The 25,756-nt window shown below is 44.2% G+C and overlaps 1 protein-coding gene across 3 annotated transcripts in view; it reads left to right on the top strand.

Annotated features, from left to right (window-relative positions):
- LIMA1 (LIM domain and actin binding 1) overlaps window positions 1-17,176 on the top strand; it is a 79,079-nt gene extending 61,903 nt beyond the window's left edge. For all 3 annotated transcript variants that reach the window (XM_075337264.1, XM_075337262.1, XM_075337263.1), the window contains 6 exons: window positions 1,610-1,767; window positions 7,233-7,328; window positions 7,432-7,486; window positions 9,434-9,537; window positions 11,828-11,961; window positions 13,859-17,176. In XM_075337264.1, coding sequence (XP_075193379.1) covers window positions 1,610-1,767; window positions 7,233-7,328; window positions 7,432-7,486; window positions 9,434-9,537; window positions 11,828-11,961; window positions 13,859-14,828 — 1,517 coding nt within the window. In that variant the 3' untranslated portion in view covers window positions 14,829-17,176. The remainder of the gene's footprint in view (window positions 1-1,609; window positions 1,768-7,232; window positions 7,329-7,431; window positions 7,487-9,433; window positions 9,538-11,827; window positions 11,962-13,858) is intronic.
- The last annotated feature ends 8,580 nt before the right edge of the window (window positions 17,177-25,756 follow it).

The following is a 25,756-nucleotide window of genomic DNA, read 5'->3' as shown; positions in this document are numbered from 1 at the left end:
GAAGGATAATGTGTTAACATAAATTTTTAATGAATTATTAAAATCTGCAGTTATTTGGGAGAGGTCATCCCTATGATCTGTGGGTGCTATGTGTGTCATTTGGGCAATTGGACTTTTTCTTTCAGTTGCCTTTTACAAAATTTTTTTTTTTTTTTTTTTATTGAAAGGGAATCTGTCACCAGGTTTTTGCCCCCTAATCTGAGAGCAGCATAATGTAGGGGAAGATGCCCTGATTCCAGTGATGTCACATACTTGGCTGCACAGAGTAGGTTTTATTAAATCTGTTTAATCAGCAGTAGATTATCATTAGAGGACTATTGTAGCGTGCTGCCAGTTAGTCCAGCAATATTCATGAGCTCTGTATAACTGCTAGATCTGCAGCAGAGAAAACATTGATTGATTTTTATCAAAATGACAGCAAACCACTTGGTAAGCAACATATTGCTGGAATCAGGGTCTCTGTCTCTACTTTGTGCTGCTCTCAGATGGGGGAGCAAAAATCTGGTGACAGATACCCATTTAAAGGGAACCTGTCACCAGTTTATTGCCCTATTAGCTGCAGCCACCACCACTGGGCTCTTATATACAGCATTCTAACATGCTGTATATAAGAGCCCAGGCCACTGGGTAGAACATAAAAAACACTTCAATACTCGCCTAGAAGGTCGCTCCAATACACAACAGTCTGAAGCCGTGGTGCATGACGCGTGTATGGGCAGATCAAAGTGTGCCTGTGCAGGACTTCAATACCGGCACGTGTGCATGACATAGATGTGTCATGCACCGCGGCTTCAGAATATGGAAGACAAAGATGGCTAAAAGGGGAGGCGCTGATCCCGCAGAACGGCGCCACCCATCCGACCGTTGTGCATCGGAGAGACCTTCTAGGAGAGTATCATAAAGTGTTTATGTTCTACACAGCGGCCTGGGCTCTTATATACATCATTCTAACATGTTGTATATAAGAGCTCAGTGGTGGTGGCTTATAGTCACCAAATCTAGTGACCCGGTTTCCTTTAAAGAAAACAACAAAAAACATTGAAACATGCAGTTTACACCATGGCTCACCGATCTGGGTCAGTGAGAATAACCCCATCTCCCCATTGTGACCATTTTGCCTGTTGGGATATATGCACATCGGGTCGCCTCATGACGACAACCCTTCAGAAATCTGGTTTTCTTATGGATCCTAGTGGGTTCTCCTCATATTGATGCTGTGCTTCTTTCCGGCCCTTCTTGTTCTGTTGGGTTTTCTTACCTTGCTCTGAGGCCTCTGACACACATCAGTTTCCAGTACGTGTGTTAGCCGTATACCACACGTACCCCCATTATAACCTATGGTGCTATTCACACACCAGTTTTTTTATTTATTTTATTTTTTTTTTCCCCGAATGACACTGATGACAAGGACCAATAAGTCTATGGGCTCATGAAAAACATAGCCCATGGATGACCCCGGAGTGTACCACCCTGTGCTGTACTTGTTTAACATTGAGAGTACAGGAGGAGCTTTGTAATATAATATAATTTGCATTTGTCTGTAATCTTCATTCTGGTGATTTTAAGTTGTAACGTTTTGGGTTTTTTATTTTTTTTTGCCTTGTTTTAGGTCCTTCATCAATCAGTTCTCCTGACAGCAGTCCTAGTAAACTAATTTCTCAGAAAAGTCTGGAAATCTCTCACGTCTTGGAAACCACCTCTCTGAAGGACAGAATGGCGAAATACCAAGCTGCTCTCAGCAAACAGGCCAAGCCGGCCTCTCCTACGGTAAATCTTCATGCTGGTGGCTTTTTTTTATGGACTTAAAAGTACAGGCGAATTAAACACTTGTCAGCAGACATCCAAGTACTTGATGAATATTTTGCTTATAGACCTGGACTCTCTCCGCTTCTGTAATCGTACACTGACATGGATGGTTGGACTGATTTTGTCGTCGCGCAGTCGCCCTATTCTACTGCCTGTTATACTGGCGCACATGATTGCAGTATGGCTACACATAGGGTTAGGTAGTATTCTGCCGTCTACGTCTTGGAGATCTGCACAAATTAATATTACTGAAAGATGTATTGTAGCAATAAAATGTCTTGAGTGCATCACCCTTTCCACTTCCAGTTGGAGAAGTTGGACTTGAGGACCAGAACGTTGTCTGTGACTAGCGCTGCCGTCTGTCGGCTACAGTAAGGCCAATCACACTTCTCTATCGGAGACACTGACTAGTAAATATTGTGTCCTCCACGTCGGCTGAGTTAATTTATGTCCTTAAAGTGGTTAATGTGGACCCTGGCAGAGGAATAGAAGCACTCACCAGACCCTGAGAATAGCACAATGAGGGGGTGGGTGCATCATGTCACCAGCAGGGCATTTAATTAGCACTAGTTGCAAAGCGCCACCTTTAACAGTCCAGTACATGGAGTGGATTCCTTTAGGTTTTAGTCCAGAGTCGGTTGGCATAACTGTAGATGGTATCTGTGTACCCTCTCATCCAGCATGTGGCATTTCACTTTGTATAGAGACTTTGTGCAGATTTCCAGTAGGTCGATACTTAGTCTGTTACTGATAGAAACCTAAGACTGCCTGATAATGGAAAAGCCAGCTGAAACAATTTGTGGAATGAGGAGCTGCTCGTGAGTATCCGGGTGGTTGTTTATACTGCATATTCCAAGTTGATGTAAAGGCTACGGATCGCTTTGACCTGGAAAAGAATGATTTTTACATGTTTTAGTTCTGCTCGCACTCCTACGTGTGCAGAATGATGGTTAATGTAATCCTTCTGCGTGCATACAACATGTTATCCACAGCTCCTCTGCTATTAACACTGGACAATGTTCTGCTAGGAATGGACTAATTTGAAGCAAGCTTAAAAATCACCTTACCATTGAATAAACAAATTGATTGCTAGCCTGATTGGGGAAATGAGCTTTCCTCTGAAAGCTCATTTATTCCCCGTGTAAATAAGCTTTGCGTTTTTGTTCTGCAAAATCTTGATGTGCAGTTTGCAACCTAATCTAAACCTTTTAGATTTTCTCTCTCAGTAATATAGGCTGGATGGGAGCTCTGTTTCTAGGAGGCTTAAGTCTTCATTAGCTTATATTATACCAGATTTTACCCTACACTTGTATCTTCATGTGTCGTGGTTTTTGTTGTTGTGTGTGTTTGTTTTTTCTTTTTAATTAGCTTTTTCTCTGCTTTCCTTGAGACTGATTCTTTCTCTTCTCTATGATATAGTAAGCACTAAGAAAAAGGGGAAGAGCAAAGTCATCATAACTAAGGGCACATTCATTAGATATAACTTTCAGGGCGAGCATTTTCTGCTAAATGCGGTCATTGCATTCTGTAACTTTTCGTTCCACCATAATGGAGACTGCTAATAAATCTTCAGCTCCATACATTGAAATGTGGTGGTGTCTTCTTGCACTGTAGCGAGGGGCTTTATACATAATGTGCAGCTGTTCTAGGGAATCTGGTAAATTGTTGCTAGCAGGCGGCGGCTCGGCCTGTACTCCCAGTGATCAGCGCTCCATACTAATCCGGCAAGAACTGTGTTCTTACCCTGATGAATGTATATATGGTGGAGCAGTTTCCTCTTGTACAGGTCTCCAGCACAGGGGGCTGTGCGCTGTCGCTCCCAGTGCAGGGCTGGATATAGGCCTCATCTGATGACTAATGAGTGACTCACCAGGACGTGCAGCCCAGCAATTTCCTCAGTATTCTTTGCCTCCGGATCTCTCACTATTGTACTGTTCCTAAGTAAGGACTTGTGGAGCTAAGAAACCGGTCCGACCACTTCTGCTGGAGCGAATCTGCCAGCTCCTCACATTTTGCTCCTCGGCCGTATCTAAACTCGGCTTGCTCCTTTTTTTTTTTTTTTTTTTTTTCCAATCTTTCTGTAGATTGATGACTACTTGTTCCTTCCTATAAACTACATAGGATTTGTCATAAGAAAAGTCGAATAATGTGACGGAAAGCAAAGTGCACAGCTTCACCTCACACTACTGGTTAATGAGACCAGAGACTGGGCCTACCTGTGGTAGTGGGTGACAGTTTTGGCTTAGTGGCTTATTATAAAGTGCTCATGGATGATATATGTAAGTAACTGTGTGTGTGTGTGTGTGTGTGTGTGTGTGTGTGTGTGTGTAATATTATACATACACAATCTCTATCTACATTTCGATACAATTTAAGTCATGTCTGCAATATAGGGAAAGCGTGAAGCTCTGCTGCCCATACATATTACCGTATTTTTCGGACTATAAGACGCACCCTAGTTTTAGAGGAGGAAAGTAGGAAAATAAAATTTTAAGCAAAAAATGTGGTCATGACAGTTATGGGGCGAGGAACTGCTGCTGACTCCGTTATGGGGGTAATGTCCCCTAATTCTCGAACTAAGGTACCCCATCCTGGTAAAGATCCTCCTGCCTTGTATATGATCCCCATCGTGTGTGTGTGTGTGTGTGTGTGTGTATGTATATATAATCTCCCCCCCATCCTGCTATATACTCCCATCCTGGTATAGGGCCTGTATCCTGTGGCACACAAAAAAAAATAAACGTTTATACTCACCTTTCCTTCCTGCAGCATCGCTCGTCCTTCTATATGTGCCAGCAGCAGCACCACTGACCTGTGTGGAGCCGTTCCCCTGCAGTATCGCGATGTCCTCCTGTCTGCCGGCTCGCTGATTGTGTGTGTGTGTGTGTGTGTGTGTGTGTGTGTGTGTGTGTGTGTGTGGCCGTGCACACAGGGATGACGTCATCCCTGTGCTCACCGCTCTCTACACAGATCAGCGGGACGGCAGACAGGAGGACATCGCGATGCTGCGGGGAACTGTGCATATACCGTACGTCTGCACTCCCCCATCCCCCCCCCCTCGCGCTGATGACGATGATGCGCGGGGGGGGCAGTGAATATAGCCACACATGATCACTCCAGCCTGTAGTTACCAGGGGTAACCACGCGGGCCAGCTGCTAATTATGCACGTGTGACACCCTGGGCAAGCCAGGGGTCACAGGTCACAACACCACCACACCCTACACCCCAGTTAGGAACACCAAAGCTAACCCAAAATCCTTGTGGCCTTCCTCCAGGGGCTGATGTTCACACCAGGGGGTGGGCCAGGCGGTTGGCTCCGCCCACCGAGTACACAGCCCTGGAGGCGGGAAGAACCAGGCAGTGAAGCTAGGGAAGTGGAAGTAGAAGGAAGTAGTAGTAGAGCTAAACAGTGAAGCTGAAGTAAAGTGGCAAGTGACAGTTGTAAAGCCTGAAGTTGGTCCGGGTGTGGGCCCCGGACAGTGACGGCAAGGTCAGCAGACGGCGGTGATAGTCTGCAGGGGGACTGCTCAGAGGTGCTGGAAGGACCGCGGACGGGTAGTGGCCCGGCGGTCTGGAGCAGTATACAAAGAACAGTCAGCACCAGGGCAGGGGCCTTTCGGATCCCGGCAAGGCTAGGAGTCGCCATAATTTGCCAAATCCGTCAGTGAAGGGGACGTCTGTCTCCTAACAACCAAGTCCCGATTGAAGGCAACAGTCCAACCGTAACGGAGAAACACCGCCACCGCCAGGGCACCAGTTTCTCAGGGCCAGCGCCTGCGGGCAAAGAGGGGCTCCTCCGGCCCATTTCCAAGCCGGGGAGTGGGTTACCGGTGGGAACCCATCGCAACCATCATCACTTTAGGTGCAGGAAAGAGGGACCGTCACCATCACCTACTGGGGAAAGCAAGTGCAGCCGTCCGTGGGAACAGTCTTGCCAGCCGTGTGTTTTACCGAGAACTGTCATCGTCTCAGGCTGAGTGAGTACCACAGTGCCGCAAGGCACAGCGCTGCCCCCGCGTCCCTGCGCCCACCAAGCCCTGCATCACCCACCTCATCACTGGGCCCCGGGATCACCAACCCCTACCCACGGAGGGGCAACACAACAACTGGCTGCTCCATATCATCCTTCCCGGGATTCCCATACAGAGCAGCGGTGGTGTTAACAAATCACCACAACCGTGGGTGGTGTCACGGACAATACACAATCCCCACACCCAAACAACCCCCTTTCACCCACGGGCGAGGAGCGCCGCTCGAGTCCCCAGGATCCGGCCCATCGCTCGAGCCACCGAGCAGCAGCAGGCCGCAGCAGCCGCGGCAGCCAGACCCGAGCAGTAGGGAGAGCGCGGCGTCCCCTCCTCCGCCCGCGACACACGCATCCCTCCCCCCGCTTATCTCGCCCACGTGTCAGCGGGCTGAGATATTATGGGCGGGAGGATGCATGCATATGAAATGTGTGCTCACATGGTCACTGTAGGCGCTGCTACAGCCTGTTCATGCCGCCGATGACCCGGTCCACCGCAGCACCCTCATTCCCCGCACCCTCATGCCCTACATTCAGACTTTAAGACGCACCCCCAACTTTCCCCCAACATTTGGGGGGGGGGGAAAGTGCGTCTTATAGTCCAAAAAATACGTTATACGACTGTCTGCCTATAGCTTTCTCTCTCCATACCCCTATACTTGTGAATTTGTAATAGGGGGACGGCACTACCAACTCAGCTTGTCTACCATGGAGACACGACAGCATGCGTTAAATTCACGCTGCTCAGTGGTGATTTTCCCCATGTCTTAAGACCCCATGCTCATTAGATAGTTGACCGATGTGCTCTGTACGATGACCGCTTGTTTGCAGTGATGCTGAAATCCAACATCGGTGAATTGCATTGCTTCCACGTTTTGCAGCAGCTTTACTCTGATGAAAGCTAGGCGCACTGGGACAGCACAAGAACGAGAAATATTTAATGCGGCAAACACTGAATTCCTATATAAATTATTACCAATATCTAGCAATTTTTAAGTCCGGCATCCACTTTCCATACGCATTAAAGTTAACATCCAATTTGCCCATCTCCCTCCTACTGCTTTATAGTTACACGCATAACTTGACTGAATTAACATTTTTATTTTAATGGAGATTGACACCTTATTGCTCATTTGGGGATACAATGGTGGGGGAGGAATCGCCTAGTGCAGTAATGGAGAAGTCATCGCACATATCTGATGGGAGTTTGGACTTTACCAGGCAGTTCTGGTTATAGCAGCGTGTTCTATACTAATGCATAATGTCCATATTTCCTCAGAATATTAGTTGACAGCAGAATTTTATTCTTATTGCTTTCGCCACTTAAGTGTTTTGTGTTTTTTTTTTTTTTTTTTTTTCTTTGTTTTTTTTTTTAAAAAGTTGATTTTCCTATTTTTGTAGAATGACATGAAAACAATTTGGAACGACATCAAGTCAGAGCAAAAGGAAAATGTCCCTCCAAGTCCACGCTCCAGCTCCTCTGCGGAGAGTGAGAAGGTAAGGTGTCAGCCAGGGAAATGCACGTCTTGGCCTGGTCGGTGCCTGTATCTTGTAGAAAACCTTTTTATATATAATACACTTGTGTTTTGACTACTTGTAGAGATCAGTAAGTGAGAACAGTCCATCCACGCCCAGGAGCCTGGCAGAGAGCAATGGTAAGTTCTGCAGACTACATCTGTTTGCAGGTAAAAACGCCAATTGCTTCAATGTGTATTTTTTTTATATTTTTATTTTATTTATTTATTTTTTTTTTATGTGCTTTTAATATTTAACTTCTTACTACTTTTTTCTGTGTAGAGCACAGATTCCCAATATACTGCACTAAAATGACTTTTGGGTGGTGCGATGGGATTGTAGATTATCTCTGTGCCATTAAGAAAAAAAAAAAATAAGGCCCAGACCTTTCAACGTTTGGCCTAATTTACACCTACAAAAAAGTTGTTTTTCATCAGTGAGCTGAATCTGTTTTTGGTCCATCTGTTCTTACCATCGGTGTGGCATCTGAGGATTTGTGTGCAGTTTTGGTTTCTTTTTTGAAAATGGGAGGGGGAATTAAGATTTTCAAGATTCCAGCAACCAATCAGTAAAAAAATGGCACAACATACATATGGTATCCATGTGCTGGACAGTCGTCAAAAAAAGTGAATATCCTCAGAATATATTGTCATTTGGTAGGGAAAACTCTGCTGCGCCTAGATTGATGCCAACCTGTGAATAATGCCTCTTGGTAGTATTTGTGCTATGGTTAGGAGGTAGTCTGATGCCAGCTTGGCCTATGGCATATTCCTACCACTTTGTCACAGCCATAGGTGTTTAGTGATGAGACAGGACGTGTGTGAATAGGATTTAAACAACTATCTAGATCCAAATTGACCCAGACCTGCAGAATGGACACATTGCATCTATAGCTTTTTGGGAAATACTAAAATCAATCAAATTTGGCTAGGATTTCCCATACTGTTTTTGAAGTTGCCCCCTTTTTTATATAGCGCTGTGATGGGAGAGAAAAAGGCGCAATAGGGTCTTACCCGGTTTACAGGGTGGAAAAGGAAAAGAACAATGCACTCACCTGGCAGGAATCGAAGGTATCTTCAGCTCACCTGCTACCCGGGCCGCTGGTCCTTGCGGGTGCCTGGGATCCACCGGTAAGTCCCAACCGGTTAGAGATAATAAAGGAAGAGGAAAAAGGGATCCGGCACAACCTCCTCTAAATAAAACATCCAAACTTTATTAGCGAATATTAAAAAGATTCCATCCGTGAGAACAAAAGGAGGGTATTAACCCATGGAAACTTTACGCGTTTCGGACTTCCACATTAAAAGAAAAGAGTGACTTATGACTAAGGACTCTTCTTTTAATGTGGAAGTCCGAAACGCGTAAAGTTTCCATGGGTTAATATCCTCCTTTTGTTCTAACGGGTGGAATCTTTTTAATATTCGCTAATAAAGTTTGGATGTTTTATTTAGAGGAGGTTGTGCCGGATCCCTTTTTCCTCTTCCTTTATTAACTCACCTGGCAGGGTTGTGCCAGTCACAACCCCTTTGCAGACGTGGATGAGCGCTTAGGTGGTTCAGCAGCGGCCCCGTTAGAGCAAATTTTTAGCGTAAAAAAACTGGGGAAACTGTTTTTTTTGCCGCGCTAAGAGACCACGAGCATGAATATAACAATTTGTTCTTTTATTTAGGTCATTCCAACGCGTTTCGGAGACTCATCTGCCTCCTTGCTCAGGGAAAAGAATCCTCATTCTTTTCCCTGAGGAAGGAGGCAGATGAGTCTCCGAAACGCGTTGGAATGACCTAAATAAAAGAACAAATTGTTATATTCATGCTCGTGGTCTCTTAGCGCGGCAAAAAACCTGTTTTTCCCCAGTGTTTTTTTTTTACGCTGAAAATTCCCTTTTTTATATAGGCAGTTTCTTGCACAACTCGTAACTAAAGGCATTTGGGTGATCTCTGTGACCTTGTAGCATTATCCAATTCCTTCTAACTCTCCAGAAGACTATATAACCCATTAACGTGGCTGCTGGAATTTTTCTACACTTGGCATTTGCATGTTTGTTGTTGGCATTATGCATTTGATAAAGTGCGTGTTTGAATTTGCAGGAAAACCTGAGGAGGAGGTCCAGAGACCCAGCAGTTCTCCCGGGTATAACCCTCAAACCAGAGCACTAAGCCAGCTGGAGACCACTCCACCCAAAGTTACAAAGGTACATGGCCAACTATGAGGGTGACCAGGACAGTCTCCTTCTCACATTCTCTCTAATATCCATTGACTTGACTTGTGTATCTATAAAGCTTCTAATTGAGACCCCATGCTAGATGTATGCAGTATAAAATAAAACCGCAGGCTAATCCTATAGAAAACCAGTTTCTTTTCTGTATATTGCTGCACAGAAATAAAAGGGATTGTCCGATGAAAACAAGTGATCGCTTATCCACCTGATAGGTGGTAACTTGTTGATCTATGCAGGTCCGACCACTGGGACTCTCACCCATGGCAGAATGGGGAATTTGGCTCCATTTTCACTGGGTCAAAATTGGTTCACATGCTTAAAGGGAACCGGTCATCAGGTTTTTCCCTTATGAGCTGTGGCCACCACCAATGAGCCCTTATACACCGCATTCCAGAATACTGTACGTATCCAGACCTCTCTGTAGAACATAAAAAAACACAGCTTTATAATACTCACCTAGGGATTCATCCAGTCCGATGAGTGTCACTGCTCTTGGTCCGGCGCCTCCTCTCTGCTTTGATCACAGTCTTCCTTATTATGAGCCTTGTATGGATTACAAGTCCTAAGTCATCTACACAGGCTGACATTGTGGTCCTGCGCAGGCGCAGTTTGATCTGCCGCTGAGGGCAGACCAAACTACTGTAATGCTCAAGGAAAGTTCAAAGAATGCCTTTGCATGCACACTACAATCCTTTGATCACCGTGCACCTGCGCAGGACCTCCATGACAGCTTGTGTGGATATTGTAGGATGTGTCATGCACACAGGCCTCGGAAGGAGGACCTCGATCGCAGCAGAAAGGAGGTGCCGGACCGAGAGCAGCGATGCTCATTAGACTTGATTGCCCCTAGTGAATATAATAAAGATGTTTTTTACGTTATACCCAGCGGCTTTGGCTCTTATATACAGTATTCTGGAATGCTGTATATAAGAGCTCACTAGTGGTGCCTGCAGCTTATAAGGCAAAAACCTGGTGAAGGTTCCCTTTAACCAGCACTTCAATCATTCCCTATGGGGCTACTGACTCTGGCACTCGGCTTCCTCTGTAGCCCTATATGAATGTTGCAGCCGTAAGGTGTCCACCTTGGCACTCAGTTTTGTAACTGGGATAAAATTCCATGTTGGGGATAACAAAAAATTTAAAAGCTGATCGGAGAAGGTCCTACGGATAGTTCGATTTTACCGGACGACACAATTTTACAGTTAACAAAAACAACTTGTCCTGTGGCTGCTCCAGCCCTGGCTGTCATTAATATGCATTACCAGCGCTTCTCTATTCTTATGAGTGAGAAAGGCATCATCCTCTTCAATGTTACAGATGGGCTCACCCAGAATGCCGATCTTTTGGTAGTCAACCACCTAAGTGACCTCGGACTCTGTAAGAAAGCCGATACTCCATGGATTATTCATTATAGACGCTGAATGACTTTAAATGTATTACAATAACAAACGCCAAGTCTTGTTACTCAGTTTCCCTGCAGATTCTGATAAATTTGACTTTATGCCATTGGGGTAAATTGGGTATGAAACATTTTATTTTCTCTGGCAAGAATCCAGACTATAGAGCCATAAGTGGTAAAGTATTGAGCGTCGGGCGTTCTCTGTAACAGATATTGGGAAATATGTATCATTTTTAGCAGTCAGGAATGTTTCAGAAATGCATGGTGTGGTTCCATTATTGGTGCGAACTGTTGCTGAGCAGCTTTTTTTCTATAATCCAGACACTATTTGACGGCTTGTTATTTCTCTCTTCCAGCTTCTGTCTCCTGACTATCGCTCCTGTCCTCCTCTTCCCTTGTAGTCTGACCTCTGCAGCCTCCACCTTTTAGGCCTTGTCTTCTTCCAAGCTGCAGTGGCATAGGCAGCGTACAACCCTCTCTGTACGTGACTTTTCCATGCTGCGTTCTTACATTCCCCCGTACAATTCAGTGAGGCCATATATAATTCATGAGTCACGTGAGAATGCTTTGTTCACTGCATGCTACTGCCCAAGCACAGAAGGCCATAGAGGGGCTCTAGCTATACGCCATATGATCAGTGCAGTTACTCCCTGCATTCATTAGAACATCTGATATTTATTTTTCTCATCCGGCATGGATTTGTCTTGTGTTTGTCCCATTCCTGCTATTCTTTCTTTCACGCTTCTTTTCGCCTTGCTTCTTCTTTTTGCAGTAGAGTGGCACATGGCAGAGTAGGAAAATGTAGCTGTTTGTGCATTTACAATCTGTTGACTTAGGTGTTTTTTGCTTTTGTACTTTGACCAGAAGTTTCAGCCGCCTCCGCGAGAGATCTGCTTCGGGTGTCAGAAGACTGTTTACCCTATGGAACGTCTCTTTGCAAACCAGCAAGTCTATCACAACAGCTGCTTCCGCTGTCATTACTGCTCTACAAAACTCAGGTAGCGGAGGCTCCCAGGGCAGGCAATTGGGATTGGTTTTGGGTTACTGTATACATATTGGAGGCTTTGTCCTTGTATGAACCTGGCGGGCAGAACACGCTGCTCCTGAAATGTTCTGGGACTGAACATGCATGTAGCTGCACAACTCTCTATTTACCTGCCAGTCACAGATGTTCAGATTGGGATGGTCAGTTGGGGGGGGTGGGGAATGAAATGTTGAGATTTTTGTCCTAACAAATTTTACTGGCTTTACCCTGACTTTCCTCTGCAGCGGTTAATAAAACTGTACTGGAGTGGTGTCTTCCTCCATTGCAAACATCGAGAGTAGCTCCATATTCTGGGCACAGGTCAAAAGAAAGCTGGTAAAAAAAAAGTCACGTGGCAAAGCGTTGCATGTCTGTTGCACTGCAAAATTGCACTGAATTAATTTGCATTGCCAGAAAACCAGTTTACTGCCTTGAACAGTCACATTTTGTTTTTTCAGTTTTGGAATGGTCACAGAGTGATGCACGCTGCAAGAGTTCTGCTTTTTAAGCTATGTCGACATAATATTCGACGCTACATTCATTAACTCCATCAAGGCTTGCATCCGAACCCCCACAAACTGGGGTTACAGAGTATGCACTGACTGGGCCCCTGACTACAACGATGCAGACACACACTATGCTCAGTTGTACATAATTTTCAGTCATCTACTGATATTGGAGGCCGGTGGCAAGATGCATTAGACTATGTCTTGGTGCCAGCCTCAACTAGGCATATATGGTCAAAAATGATACACGATACGACTGAACACAATGTGACTGCATTGTTCTAGTCAATGGCCGTGTCGACTCATACGCCCTAATTCCAGTTTGTGGGAGTTTGGACATGAGCCACTGAATATAGAGTCAAACGTGACGTGATCCCTGCCTTTGCTGTCTACGGTACTCATGATTTGTAAAATTTTGACGGTTGTAACAAAATCTCATGCAAATCTTGGTGCTGAAACAATGTAGTCATAATCTAGTACACATTTTCTAAAATAACAAAATTTCAATTTTGTAATACTGCAGCCTTAGGCTCCTTTTACATTTCATTTTTCAGTGTTCCCGTTTGGCCATCCGTCCGAACCTCCCCGCCAACCCCGCCCTCGCCCCGGGCAAAACTTGTTTTGGACACATGCCACCGTCAGGGCCATTGACTATAATGGAGCAGACTTTGCTAGCGTGTGCTCGGTCTTGCACTGTTTTTGCACATATAGGTTTTCTGCAGGCGGACACCCGGACGTAGTGACCACGTTTTGGTGTCTGCCTGCAGAAAAAGTATATGCCCGAAAATGGTGCAAGACAGAGCACACTGTAACGGAATCTGCTCGATTATAGTCAATGGCCCCGTCGGCGCATGCATCCAAAACACGTTTTGCAGGCGGGGGAGAGAAATGGGGGTGGGGAGAATTCAGAGGTATGCCCTAACGGGATCACTGAACATACATAAAAACACTCTCCTCATGGGGGGGGGGGGAGGGGGTTGTAGGATATTATTTTTTTTTTTTTTATATTTTATACTCTTGTTGTCAAGTGCCACGTTACAAAGATTTCTGATTACTTTTTCCCAGTACAAATATCTGACACTCTCTCCTTGAGAATGCTTTTGTGCATGCCCACAGATCTTTAGGATGAACAAGACAAAGTATACGCTAGATATAAGAGGAATAGATTTTAATATAGAATATTTTGCTTGATGTTTTAGATAGTAACGTTAGGATCCTATTAATGGGAATTTGCACTTTATTAAGCATTTGCATGACCAATTACTTGATTGAAGCACTTTTTTTTTTTTTTTTTTTTTTGTTTTGCTCTTGGAAAGTAAGATTTTGTTCTCATATGTTTTTTATTTTTTTTTTTCTCCCCATCAGTCTTGGAAACTATGCCTCATTGCATGGAAATGCTTATTGCAAGCCACACTTCAACCAGCTATTTAAGTCAAAAGGAAACTACGATGAAGGTTTTGGGCACAAACCTCACAAGGAACTGTGGGAAATCAAGAAAGATGACCCTGAAAATGAAAATTTAATCCAGCCGAGTACTACTACTGAAGACCCTGGCAGCCCTGTTGTAGAAGAGGCACCAATCGCCAAAGTTGGTGTCCTGGCTGCTTCTATGGAGGCTATATCTGCTAGTAATGCACATCAGCGAGAGAAACAAGTTGAAACCAAAAAGCTGAAAATTGCATGGCCACCACCAATGGGATTGGCAAACTCTGGTAATCCTTTGGAGGAGAACATTAAGGTGTTCAAGCCAAAATGGCCACCAAGTGATGAGCCTATAAAAGCAGAAAATGAGGAAGATTCTGACCTTAAGAAGCTTAGGAGAAGTTCCTCACTCAGGGAGCGTAGTCGTCCATTCATGCTCAGTGTAGCAAAGCCAGTAGTTTCCAGCAGCCAGAAAGAACCCGAAAATTCTTCTGCGTTGTCACCAGTATTACGAAAACGTAATTCCCTAAAACTTTGGGATGATGTGGAAGAAGTACATGATAAGAAACCAGAGCATGAAATGGCCAAATCTGTCGTTGACCAGGATGACCCATTGCCCGTAATCACTAAAGCCAAGGAGGAAAGTCCTTCAAAATTGGAAGTCCACAGCTTCTTTAAAAATGGGGACAATTCTGAAACGGAGGTTTCCAAACAGCAACAATCCCTTGAGGAATCAACCCATTCTGCCCACTCAAGCACAGAAGACCTAGTAATGCCCAAGGAGCTTTCTCCAGCTTCGAATCGAAGATCTCAAGACAATGGCTACTTTGAAGGAGAAGATGTGGAAGAACTGAGTGTAGAAGAACAGATCAAGAGAAATCGTTATTATGATGACGATGACGACGACTATTAATCGCTCACCTTGAGGAAAGATTTTTATGCTGTACATGGCTCAGCCTTAATTCTCTAGTGAAACTGATTCTCATGTTGTATCTAGTGTAAAGTCCCTTTTTAACTCTGGCCTCCCACCCATGTTTAAGGCGGTAATATTTAATGTTCTTCAATAACTAAAATTTATAGGATGCTGTGATTGCTTTTAGATCAAGATCCCCAGTTTTCTCATCAATGTCTTATTCTTAGGAGATCAAGATGCCATGGGGATGTATAGCACTTTGTAGTACAAGACCTCTGCCTTCATGCTGCCAATGGCAAATACCTGATTGCTATATTTACCTGATGAAAGCTGTTACCAATTTTCTGTGGACACCACAGGCTCCTGGTAGAACACCCTGCTACTGTAAAATCTTTTATATTGGTGAAACACTTGATTTTTCTGCTCGTGCTTTTTTTCGCAAATACTTGCATTTTCCAAGAATTCCAAAGCCTTTTTCTCCATAATATTTTGCTGTTCCTTTTTTATTCTGCCCACAAATTTATGAAGAAATTGACAACTGGGTGATACTGCTTTCCTTTTCAAAGGGGTCTCCCTGCAGTGTAATACTCCAGTCAGTGCTGAGAGGGTTACTCTTTGGGGGAATGCCCCTTCAATAGAGAAGTAGTAACGCCCATTTGTCAATTTTATTCAAACATTTAGAATGGGACTAAACAGGTCAGCACAAGTTATCGGAGATGTTCCAGAATGTTTTAATGGGAATACGAGCATTTCCTTAGGCTGATCAGAGGCATTAGCAGGGCATGCTGATGGCCACACATACTGTGTACTCGTGATGGTTATCAAGTAAGTCCTTACAATGCTCCGAAAAAAAAAATGGCTCTTGTAGCTTTCAAACTTAACCATTTCCTAAACTAGTAGAATAACTGAATCAATGCAGGGTGTTATACGAATATATCTTTTCTATTAAGTATTGCAGAGCAGCCTCCATATATAAAATATAAGGCAGTTGTCACGTGTAGTTTGTAAACTTCGGAAACTTTGGCCAACTTTGACGCTGCTCTTGTCAGACATTTTTGCCCGGGTCAGCACTACGGTAATACGTTCCATCTGTCTGTGTGGTTGTATTGTAGCATTTTACATTAGCCTGGCACTATCTATCATGGCAGGAGGAAGCCTGTAGGGGGCACATCCTAAGGACAACTGACTTCTTTTTTTTTTTGTTTTGCACAGCTGGAACTGCGTAAACAGTGATATTTTATGTGTCAGGAACTTTCAAGTATGGGATTTTTTTTATTTTTACATAGTCCTGCAGTATACACTATGTATAAAGGAAACATCCTTTATTGTAGTTGCCCGTTTCTCCATTTTAGGTGCGTTGCTTTTGTTTTTTGTTTTTTCGTTCATACACTTTATTTCAGGTGCAATGCATGTTTTTAATTTTTATGACAACTTTGCTATTTTTTAGAAACCACATAGTGAACTGGAAGAAATGAACCAAAGTCCTGATGCACATAGAGCCATCAGTTGTGGTTGGCCAAGTCCGACAGTCAACCCTCTATGGGTCAGAAGTGCAACGTGCTGCTTCTGTATAGAAATGGCAGCAAGGCTGAAATCCTAGCACAGTGAATTTGGATCTTGAGCTAAAATGGTAATTCTACAGATGCCACCTGCTCATGGGTATGGGAAGGGCACCTTGTTGGTTTTATGGACAGATTCCTCAATACGGTTTCACTGCATAAGAATGCTGCCTCCATTGCGTATAGATCGCTGCACTTTCCTATGGGACCAAGTTTTGTTTTGCATTTTGCACTGGAAATAAATATCCAAACTATGCAATATATACAGAATACTTGTACATTCCTGGATTGCTGCTGATGAATGTATCTGGGTCACGTCAGATCTTCTGAACATGGAAATTTTAGCATTTTTATTTGTATCTTTTGTCTATGGCAGCATAAGTGTAAATCCATTGTAATCTTTTTGTATTTTTTTTTCCTTTTTTTTTTTTTTCCTTTTTTCACAAGCACTACTCGGTGTAATAATCTCTAGTGATGAGTGAGCGGTACCATGCGTGGGTGCTCTCTAATCACTAATAATCTCCTGTTCATACACTACAGCACAGTGGGGTACAATGTGGATGAGACTTGGTTTTAGATGGTGTTTATGTGGATTTTTGTGGCTGATTTTTACCCTTTTTTCCGAAAAATAAATATTTTTTTTTAAATACATTTTAAATAAAAGGTGCGGCTTTCTCAGACTTGCTGAATCAGCTGTGATAAGTTGGTACTTTATTTTTTAAAAGAAGTTGTAATATATTTGCTTCACGACCAATCTGACAATAAAGAGATTTTTATTCAAGCACATTATTGGTGTTTTTTGTTTGTTTGTTTTTTTTTGTTTTTGTCTTGCATGTAGTACGAGGAAAGTAAAAGGGGTTATTTAGGACTTATTATAGGGACAAGCACTTACAGGCTGGTAGTTGCTAACTACCTGCTTGTTCTGCCTGGTACCAATCACTGCTGGCTCAGAATGATCATGGATGGCTCCTGCCGGCAAATCTGCTGCTTTTTGACCTCATTTCAACAGAGCAGCTCTTACTATTTAAAGGGGGGATTCATTACTCTCCAGTAGTGACCACGTCCCTGTAAAACTGATAGAGGCTTTTTGTAAATACCTTGTGTTGCCAATAGTGCCTGCGAGCGTCTCTATTGCAGTCCGCTCTTCCCCTATCGCGTGACCCCACCACCCCCTTGGGTTCCTTGACCTCTGAGATCCAGTGACCTGACATCACTGCGGCCGGCCGCAGTTTTCCTGATTGACTGGGCTGTGGGTGACGTTTCACCACTCATCACAGCCCAGCATCGCTCTTGCTCGCGGCGCTCTGCAGTGTAGGAGTGAGAACGTGAGATGCTGGACTGTAACGAGCGGTGAAACGCCGCCTACAGCCCGGTCACTCAGGGAAAACTGGGGCCGGCCAACTGGAAGTTGACGTGACCTCACTGGATCCCAGAGGTCACGGACCCCAGGGAGGGGGGGGGGGGTTCACGCGATGGGAAAGAGTGGAGCGCGATAGTGCTGCTCAGAGGCTGAATTGGCAACACAAGATATTTACAAAGAGTCTATCCGTTTTTAAAGCGATGTTGTTATTACTGCAGAGTACTGAACCCCCTCTTTAAGCTCTGCACAGTTAACAGGGTGTCCACTTCTGACGTCATGCTAGCGGCTATCTCGTCACGTTTAGGCAGTGGGGAGCCAGCCGGTAATCGGCATGACATTGGTAGTGACACACCGTTGACCGAGCAGAGTAGAAGAGAAGAAGATACTGGCAACAAGGCGACAACGAAAGCAACAGGAGCATTGTGGCAGCTCTTACCTGGAAGAGAAAATGAATCACAGGTGTCCCAGATATCTGCTTTAAGGTTTGAGCCAGAATTGCTTATATCTAGCGATGAGTGAGCAGTGCCGTGCTCAGTACTCGTAACAGTTTGATGCTTGGAAGGGCTTGACTCATTGTATAATAGAAGTTAAAGGGGAACTTAAGCAGTTTTCTGGAAAATCTACCACAAAAATGCTTATTTCTCCTTAACTTCCATTATAACTCTGTAAACGAGTCAAGCCCATCTAAGCCTCAAACTGCTTGTTTCGACGAGTACCCGAGCATGGTAGTGCTCGCTCATCAGTACTTGTCTCACATATATCACTCAGTTGGGAAGCTGACAGTTGCATGTAAATGATTACTGATTAATTACTGTTTAATCTATACTGTACTCTTTTGACATTTGTTTGAAAAGTAATGTCAGAAGGATCCAACCCTTCTAAAGGTACCGTCACACATAACGAGATCTCTAGTGAGATCGCTGCTGAGTCACGGTTTCTGTGACGCAGTAGCGATCCCGTTAGCGATCTCATTATGTGTGACACCTACCAGCGATCAGGCCCCTGCTGTGAGATCTCTAGTCGTTGCAGAATGGTCCAGGCCATTTTCTTCAAAGGCGACGTCCTGCTGGGCAGGACACATCGCTGTGTTTGACACTGTGTGACAGGGTCACAGTGACTGCTGAGATCGTTATACAGGTCGCTACTGCGACCTGTATCGTTCCTGCATCGCTGGTAAGATCTGACTGTGTGACATCTCACCAGCGACCTCCCAGCAACTTACCAGCGATCCCTATCGGGACGCATCGTTTTCAGGATTGTGTGTGTGTGTGTGTGTGTGTTGTGTGTGTGTGTGTGTGTGTGTGTGTCTTTAGTCATCTATATGGGCATAGCAGATTGTAGAAAGTTGAATAAAATACCTTGCTATCCACAATATCTGATTACAGATAAACCCACAGTTTTCTTACTATGTAAATGAGTTAAGATCTATGGGCTGGACATAGATCTCCTCGAGCATCTGCCTCCAGGGCATTACCAGTGAAGCACATATGACTGACAGTCTGCTCACCTGATCTTGCTGCAGAGCTCTTTGTAATTAAAAGAAATTCAGTACAGCAGGACTGAACTTTATCACTTTACAAACACATCGGCAGAGCTCCTCTCCTGCTCTCACCTCAGCTGTAGAGCTGTGCATGACTACCACTAACACTGCTTAAGCTTTCATTTTACATCGCAAGTATGAGGGAGAGATATTACAACAGAGCTAACACCATTGCAAGAGAACGAAACCTACAGATGTTTGTATAGAGGCGAAGTTGTATTGCACACACACACACACACCACACACACACACACACCACACACCACACACACACCACACACCACACACACACCACACACCACACACACACACACACACACACACACACACACTGCCTGTGAGTCGAAATCGGGCATAGCGAAGCTGACTGCATTGGGGACAAATGAAGCTCTAGTTGTGTTTGCAATAATACATATCACTGTCAGTCATTATATGTCTCAAACTGGTAATGCCCTTTTTCATTTAAAATAAGCCCTGGAAGCGTCTTCTCAGGAAGATTTGAGGGTGGCCTATAGTTCTTAACAGCTAATTTCCTTACATATAAGAAAAATGTTGATTTCTCTGGAATAAGACATCAAATCGCATATACCAAGGCATAATTTTATTTAAACGTTCCATGACCTACATCCCCTTAGATCGCTTAAAAGGGTCTTACTAATTATATTTATTATCTAAGAAGTTGTCTGTCGGACAGGCCTTTGAAAACTGAAGTGGTCCAAACTTTATAGCCATACAGATGACATTTTTTCCGTTAAAGACAATTCTTTTGAAGATGCCGAAAAATAAGGTATGATCCAATTTGGAATGAGAAGGTTGGATTGATACAGATTTCAGTAGGCCTCAATTAACACTTGACACCTAAAGATGTGGGAAATAAGATTGAGTCAGAGGTACAGTATATAATTTGAAGTCTCTTGACCTTTGATGCCAAAAACCATTCCATATAATTTAAAATATTGGTGCATCTAGAGCAGATTGTTAAAGACTGGACATAGCAAGAAGGACTCTTCCGCATCAGTAGGAGATGCTGATGAGTCTTCCTATCATGCACGTGACCTGGTAGAAATATGAACTGATTTTATTTTTTTATTTTTTTTTTTTAAAGTTTCCGCATAAAACTTTTTTTTAATGTGATTGTGTTAAAGACCTTAAATGCACCACAGGTCCAGTGTGAACGCAGCTTAAAAAAAACCAAATATCATTTTTGCACATATCGGCAAAATTAGACGCTTTATCTAAAATTTGTGATGCTTGAATCTTATTAATTGAATTTATTTTTTCCCCCTCCACACATGGTTAGACAAGGGCTATTATTATGTTTTTATGTTTGGGGCATCTGTGTGCACCCTGCACAATGAACAGGAAGGGTAGATCTAAAATGTCTTGGGGAACTGGAGCCTCCAGTGCTTCTAGTCCATTCATGATGATCACATGTTTTTTGGGGGGGATGCATCAAAGGGGAACTAAAATGAAGCATTCCTTGTAAGCAGACAAGTGCTGGCCTTGTTCCTGAGGACAACGGCCTCGCTTCCTTTCATTGCAGGGTAATTGCTCTGCCATCATTAGTCAGATAAACATAAGCAGCTGATCTTTGTTTTCGGTCCTGAACAAACGAGTCAATGTTTGTTAATTTCTTTCCTAATTATTTTACTTGAGGATGGTTTACTCAGTTTGCTTATTTTAATAGTTTGGTATTTTTGTAACTCTTTACACCCCTCTTCTGAAATGATTATTCTGCTGCTCTGGAGTGTTCCCTCCGTGCTGTATGGGGCGGTGTCTTTTTATACAGTAATTCAGAGTCCGGACACTGAGGTTATCCATTTTTCATACAGTCCTGCACCGAGGCCTAACTAGGCTGGTGGCAAAACATCTGAGTGGGTCCCTACACTAGGTAACCATGTCTATAGCTATGATGGCCTCCTATGATAGTGGATTAAGGGGAATTTCAGCAGATGCCCATGCTGTTGGTTGTGGCTAAATCCAAGTGGCTAGAAGGACCTTGAGCATGACCAGCTTGGTTAGTGGATGTTGCTGGCTAGATAGGTGGACGTGGTGATGTTTGCTCCCGTACACTATACTGATGTAAGGCAGGCTTTACCCCCTTCCTCCATCTGGGGGTCGTACCACCATCCCCCGCTTCTATTATAAACCACTCCATACCCATGTGTAATTAGAAAAATAATGTTGCTTCCTGGTATCAGCTATGTTAGCGGAGGCCCCGCCCCTTCTGGTCACACGGGCATTACTCCAGCAGAGGTTCCTCTGTCCACTGGGATTTACCAGTTACTCCATGCTGTTAGACTATGGTCACCACGTGGTTGTAATATCACAATGGTAGATACAAGTTCTCCATATTAAGAGAACATCTTTCTAAGGGTAATAAGGTGGTTCGGTTTTTTTTTTTTTTTTTGGGGGGGGGGGGGGGGGTTGTATTAACAGTACTTTTTGATCTGGTAACAACCATGGCTTTCCTGCAGTATTTAAAACACCGCATATGACGTCTCACATTTCCAGTACTGTTTCCAGTACTGTTCCCTTTATTCTCAACCTGTACAAGCTCCTCATCCTGCTGATACTTCTGCTACATTGCTGCTGTTGATTTTTTTTTTTTCCTACTAGACCTGTACTACCTACCGTGTTCCACATAGTGCTCATGCCCATTACATAATAAAATGCCCTTTGTGTCCCTATAATGTAAGGGTATGTGCGCACTAGGCGTTTTTTTCACGCTGCGTTTTTATGTGCGTTTTTGTCTAAAAAAACGCACCCGCGGCTAAAAAAACGCGGCAAAAACGCATGCGTTTTTGCCGCGTTTTTGCTGCGTTTTTGCTCACTGCGTTTTTAATCAGTGCACAATGCCATTAAAGATTGTTGATGAAAAAAAAAAAAAGGTCTGATGTCATTTCCTTCTTCAAAATGTTCATTGTATGCAGGAGAGCAGACAGCTGCAGAACTAGTGTATGCAGGAGAGCAGACAGCAGCTGCAGAACTACAAGTCTCAGCATCCTCCATTCACTAGTGTATGGAGGAGAGCAGACAGCAGCTGCAGAACTACAAGTCTCAGCATCCTCCATTCACTAGTGTATGCAGGAGAGCAGACAGCAGCTGCAGAACTACAAGTCTCAGCATCCTCCATTCACTAGTGTATGCAGGAGAGCAGACAGCAGCTGCAGAACTACAAGTCTCAGCATCCTCCATTCACTAGTGTATGCAGGAGAGCAGACAGCAGCTGCAGAACTACAAGTCTCAGCATCCTCCATTCACTAGTGTATGCAGGAGAGCAGACAGCAGCTGCAGAACTACAAGGCTCAGCATCCTCCATCCAGGACTGTATGCAGTTTTTTGCCCAAAAAGAAAAAAAAAATGACGTAGGCTTCGCCATATTTTTGTATGCTAGCCGGGTACAGCAGGCAGGTACGGGCTGCCCCCAACCCCCAGCTGCCTATTTGTACCCGGCTGGGAACCAAAAATATAGAGAAGCCCTTTTTTTTTAATTATTTCATGAAATAATTAAAAAAAAAATGACGTGGGCTTCGCCTAATTTTTGAGTCCAGCCGGGTACAACTAGGCAGCTGGGGATTGGAATCCACAGTGCAGGGTGCCCATGCTTTCTGGGCACCCCCACTGCGAATTGCAGTCCGCAGCCACCCCAGAAAATGGCGCTTTCATAGAAGCGCCATCTTCTGGCGCTGTATCCAACTCTTCCAGCTGCCCTGAAGCCGGGTGGCTAGCTAGGTAATAATGGGGTTAGGGCTAGCTGTATAGCTGGCCCTAAGCCCGAACTTCATGGTGTCACGCCAATATTAGACATGGCCACCATGAATTTCTAGTAATGATAAAAAAAAAACACAACACAGAGAAAAATATTTTTATTAGAAATAAAACACAACACAATTAGTGACTCCATCTTTATTGAAATAAACCCCCCTCCGCAGTAATCCTGGGTCAGGGTCCCGCGCCGTCCAATCAGGATCCAATATCATCTGATCGGTTTGCTGGAAGGCAAAGCGATGAGATGATGTGTCAGGATCAAGTGCCTGATTCACATCACACATCAGCTGATTGTATAAAAGCCGATTATACAATCAGCTGATGCATCAGTAGAAAAAAAAAAAAAAAATAATACTCACTTATGTGCTGTGCTGATTACCGGCAGCTCCTGGAGCGATCGATTGGACAGGAGTCTGATCCTGTCCGATCGCTGCCGGTAATCAGCTGATGAAGTCCCCTGACGGCAGGATCAGCCGGCCGGGCGCAAAAAAGCCGGCGACACCACGATCAGCTGATGCGTCAGGTGACTGCATCAGGTGATCAGCGCCAGGTCCTGCAAGCAAGGTCCTGCCCCGGGGAGACTGCACACAGCCAGAGCGGCGGGACCGGGAGGAGCTGGGAGCGGGCATGGCACCGGGACCCTGCGGACAGGTGAGTATATGACATTTTTTTTTTTTCTACTGTTCACTTTGGTTTTCGCCGCTGCCTCCACCTCCCGCCCAGACATGGCGCCGCACGGAGCTGACATGCACAGGACGGGAGGTGGAGGCAGCGGTGACGGTACCGGGAGGATTCATGCTTCTGTGTTTACCAACAGAAGGAATCCTCTTCCTGTACACGTCACTGTAGTACCCACCCCTTGCGTTTATAGCTGCGTTTTTAGTCATAGAAACGCGGCTATATGCGTTATTCATTGCGTTTTTAACATCTCATTGAATTCAATGGGTGAAAAACGCAGTGGAAAACGCAGAAATAATTGACATGCTGCGTTTTTGTGGTCACCACAAAAACACAGCTAAAAAAAAACGCTGTGTGCGGACAGCACTTCTGAAAACCCATTGACATTGCTGGGGAAGCAATGTCACTGCGTTTTCAGCACAAAAACGCGGTAAAAAACGCCGCTAAAAACGCGGCAAAAACGCCTAGTGCGCACATAGCCTAATACTGCCTCAAGTGCCCACTTAACATTTAATAGTGTCCCCTTAGCAATTAATGTGCTGAGTGCTTAAAGATAATGTCCCACCCGAGTTCCTGCATGTATAGTTGTAATGTTCTCGAAGTAGGGGAGGATAACATACCCCACACTAAAAAGTAATTGTGATCCACGAAATAAAAAAAAAAAATCACAATAGTATGTAATATATATGCCTATTTTGTGTTAATATACTCATGTGCACTATATCTCACCACGTATGATGGGGCCACAACCCTTACAATTACTGACTTTATAAAAATGAATATTTGATACCTACCTAACATTGGATTCTGAAGGGTTCTTGCAGCCTGAGGTTGTGACGTCATTGCATAACCTATTTTGGGACTCTTGACGTCTTGTGCACCCTTCTGCCTCGCTGTGGGCTGCAGACCCTAAGTGTTTACAGCCTAGAGAAGAGAGGTGACCAGGGCTCTACTGAAGAGTTAATGGTATTTGCATACTGTGCATAATAATGGTGGCGGTGACTCAGGGTGGGCCCCACGACCTCCCCATTCTGTTAGTTATGCTATAGGGTGGTTCTTGTGGTGATCTGGAGCAATACATACACAAGAGAAAGGTGAAGGACTGCATGTTAATAATGAAAGGGATCCTGCACTATGGTAGTCTGTCTGCAATAGTTAGGTACCCCGTGTAAAAAAAAAAACAGTCCAATCAGTGGTAATCTCTAAAGGAAGCATTTAAAGGGCTTGTCTCATGTTGGATAAAAATTACAAAATGCTTCTAAAAAGAAGCAAGTCTACAATTGGTCATTAGAAATCGTCTACGTTCTGAAGAATGGATGGATTTATCATCGCTGATAACCAAATGTGCAAAATTTAAAAAATTTCCAGTAGAGCTTGTAAGTGCTGCTCTGAAGCTGGGCCCAATTGCAGCAATAATCCTGGTCATCTGTGGTGCTATTACACTCTCAACATGCTGAGAAGGTACCATTCACTCTGCTCTTAGCATCACACAATACACAACTTGCCTGAATGATCAAGCAGGAGCGTAATGAGTGGTCGAAGAGGATGCGACTGTACTCTGGATGGAGGGGGACCTGCTGACCCCAACGCTCACCCCAGCTGGCTGTGTGACCAAGGAGACATTGCTGCACAGAGATCTGTCGGGTCCCTGCACTGCAATACATGCCTCTGGTCAATATTTTTGTGGGGTGTTTTTTTTTTTTTTTTTAATGCTTTGGAGGCATAAAGGGGAACATACAGTATATACTGTATATACCAGGAAGAGGCCCAGGATGGGGACATTGCTACATAATGAAGGGGGAGGGCAACACGTGTTGTTATAGGATTTAGAACCTTACAAGGGCCCATATATCTAACCAACCTGCTGAGCGGTGGGGATGGGTCTAGGTCCAAATGTTGCTCTAATTACGCCACTTCAATCAAATACGCAGGAGTGCACCGCTTTCCAGCAAGCAGGAAGTTTTTCTGGAGAAGAACATACACAATGTCCCACAAGAGAAAATGTAAGCATTAAACATCA

This window comes from Anomaloglossus baeobatrachus, chromosome 2 (genome assembly GCF_048569485.1).
Source record: "Anomaloglossus baeobatrachus isolate aAnoBae1 chromosome 2, aAnoBae1.hap1, whole genome shotgun sequence".
Taxonomy (NCBI): Eukaryota; Metazoa; Chordata; class Amphibia; order Anura; family Aromobatidae; genus Anomaloglossus; species Anomaloglossus baeobatrachus.
This window is presented reverse-complemented; position numbering and strand designations above follow the sequence as displayed.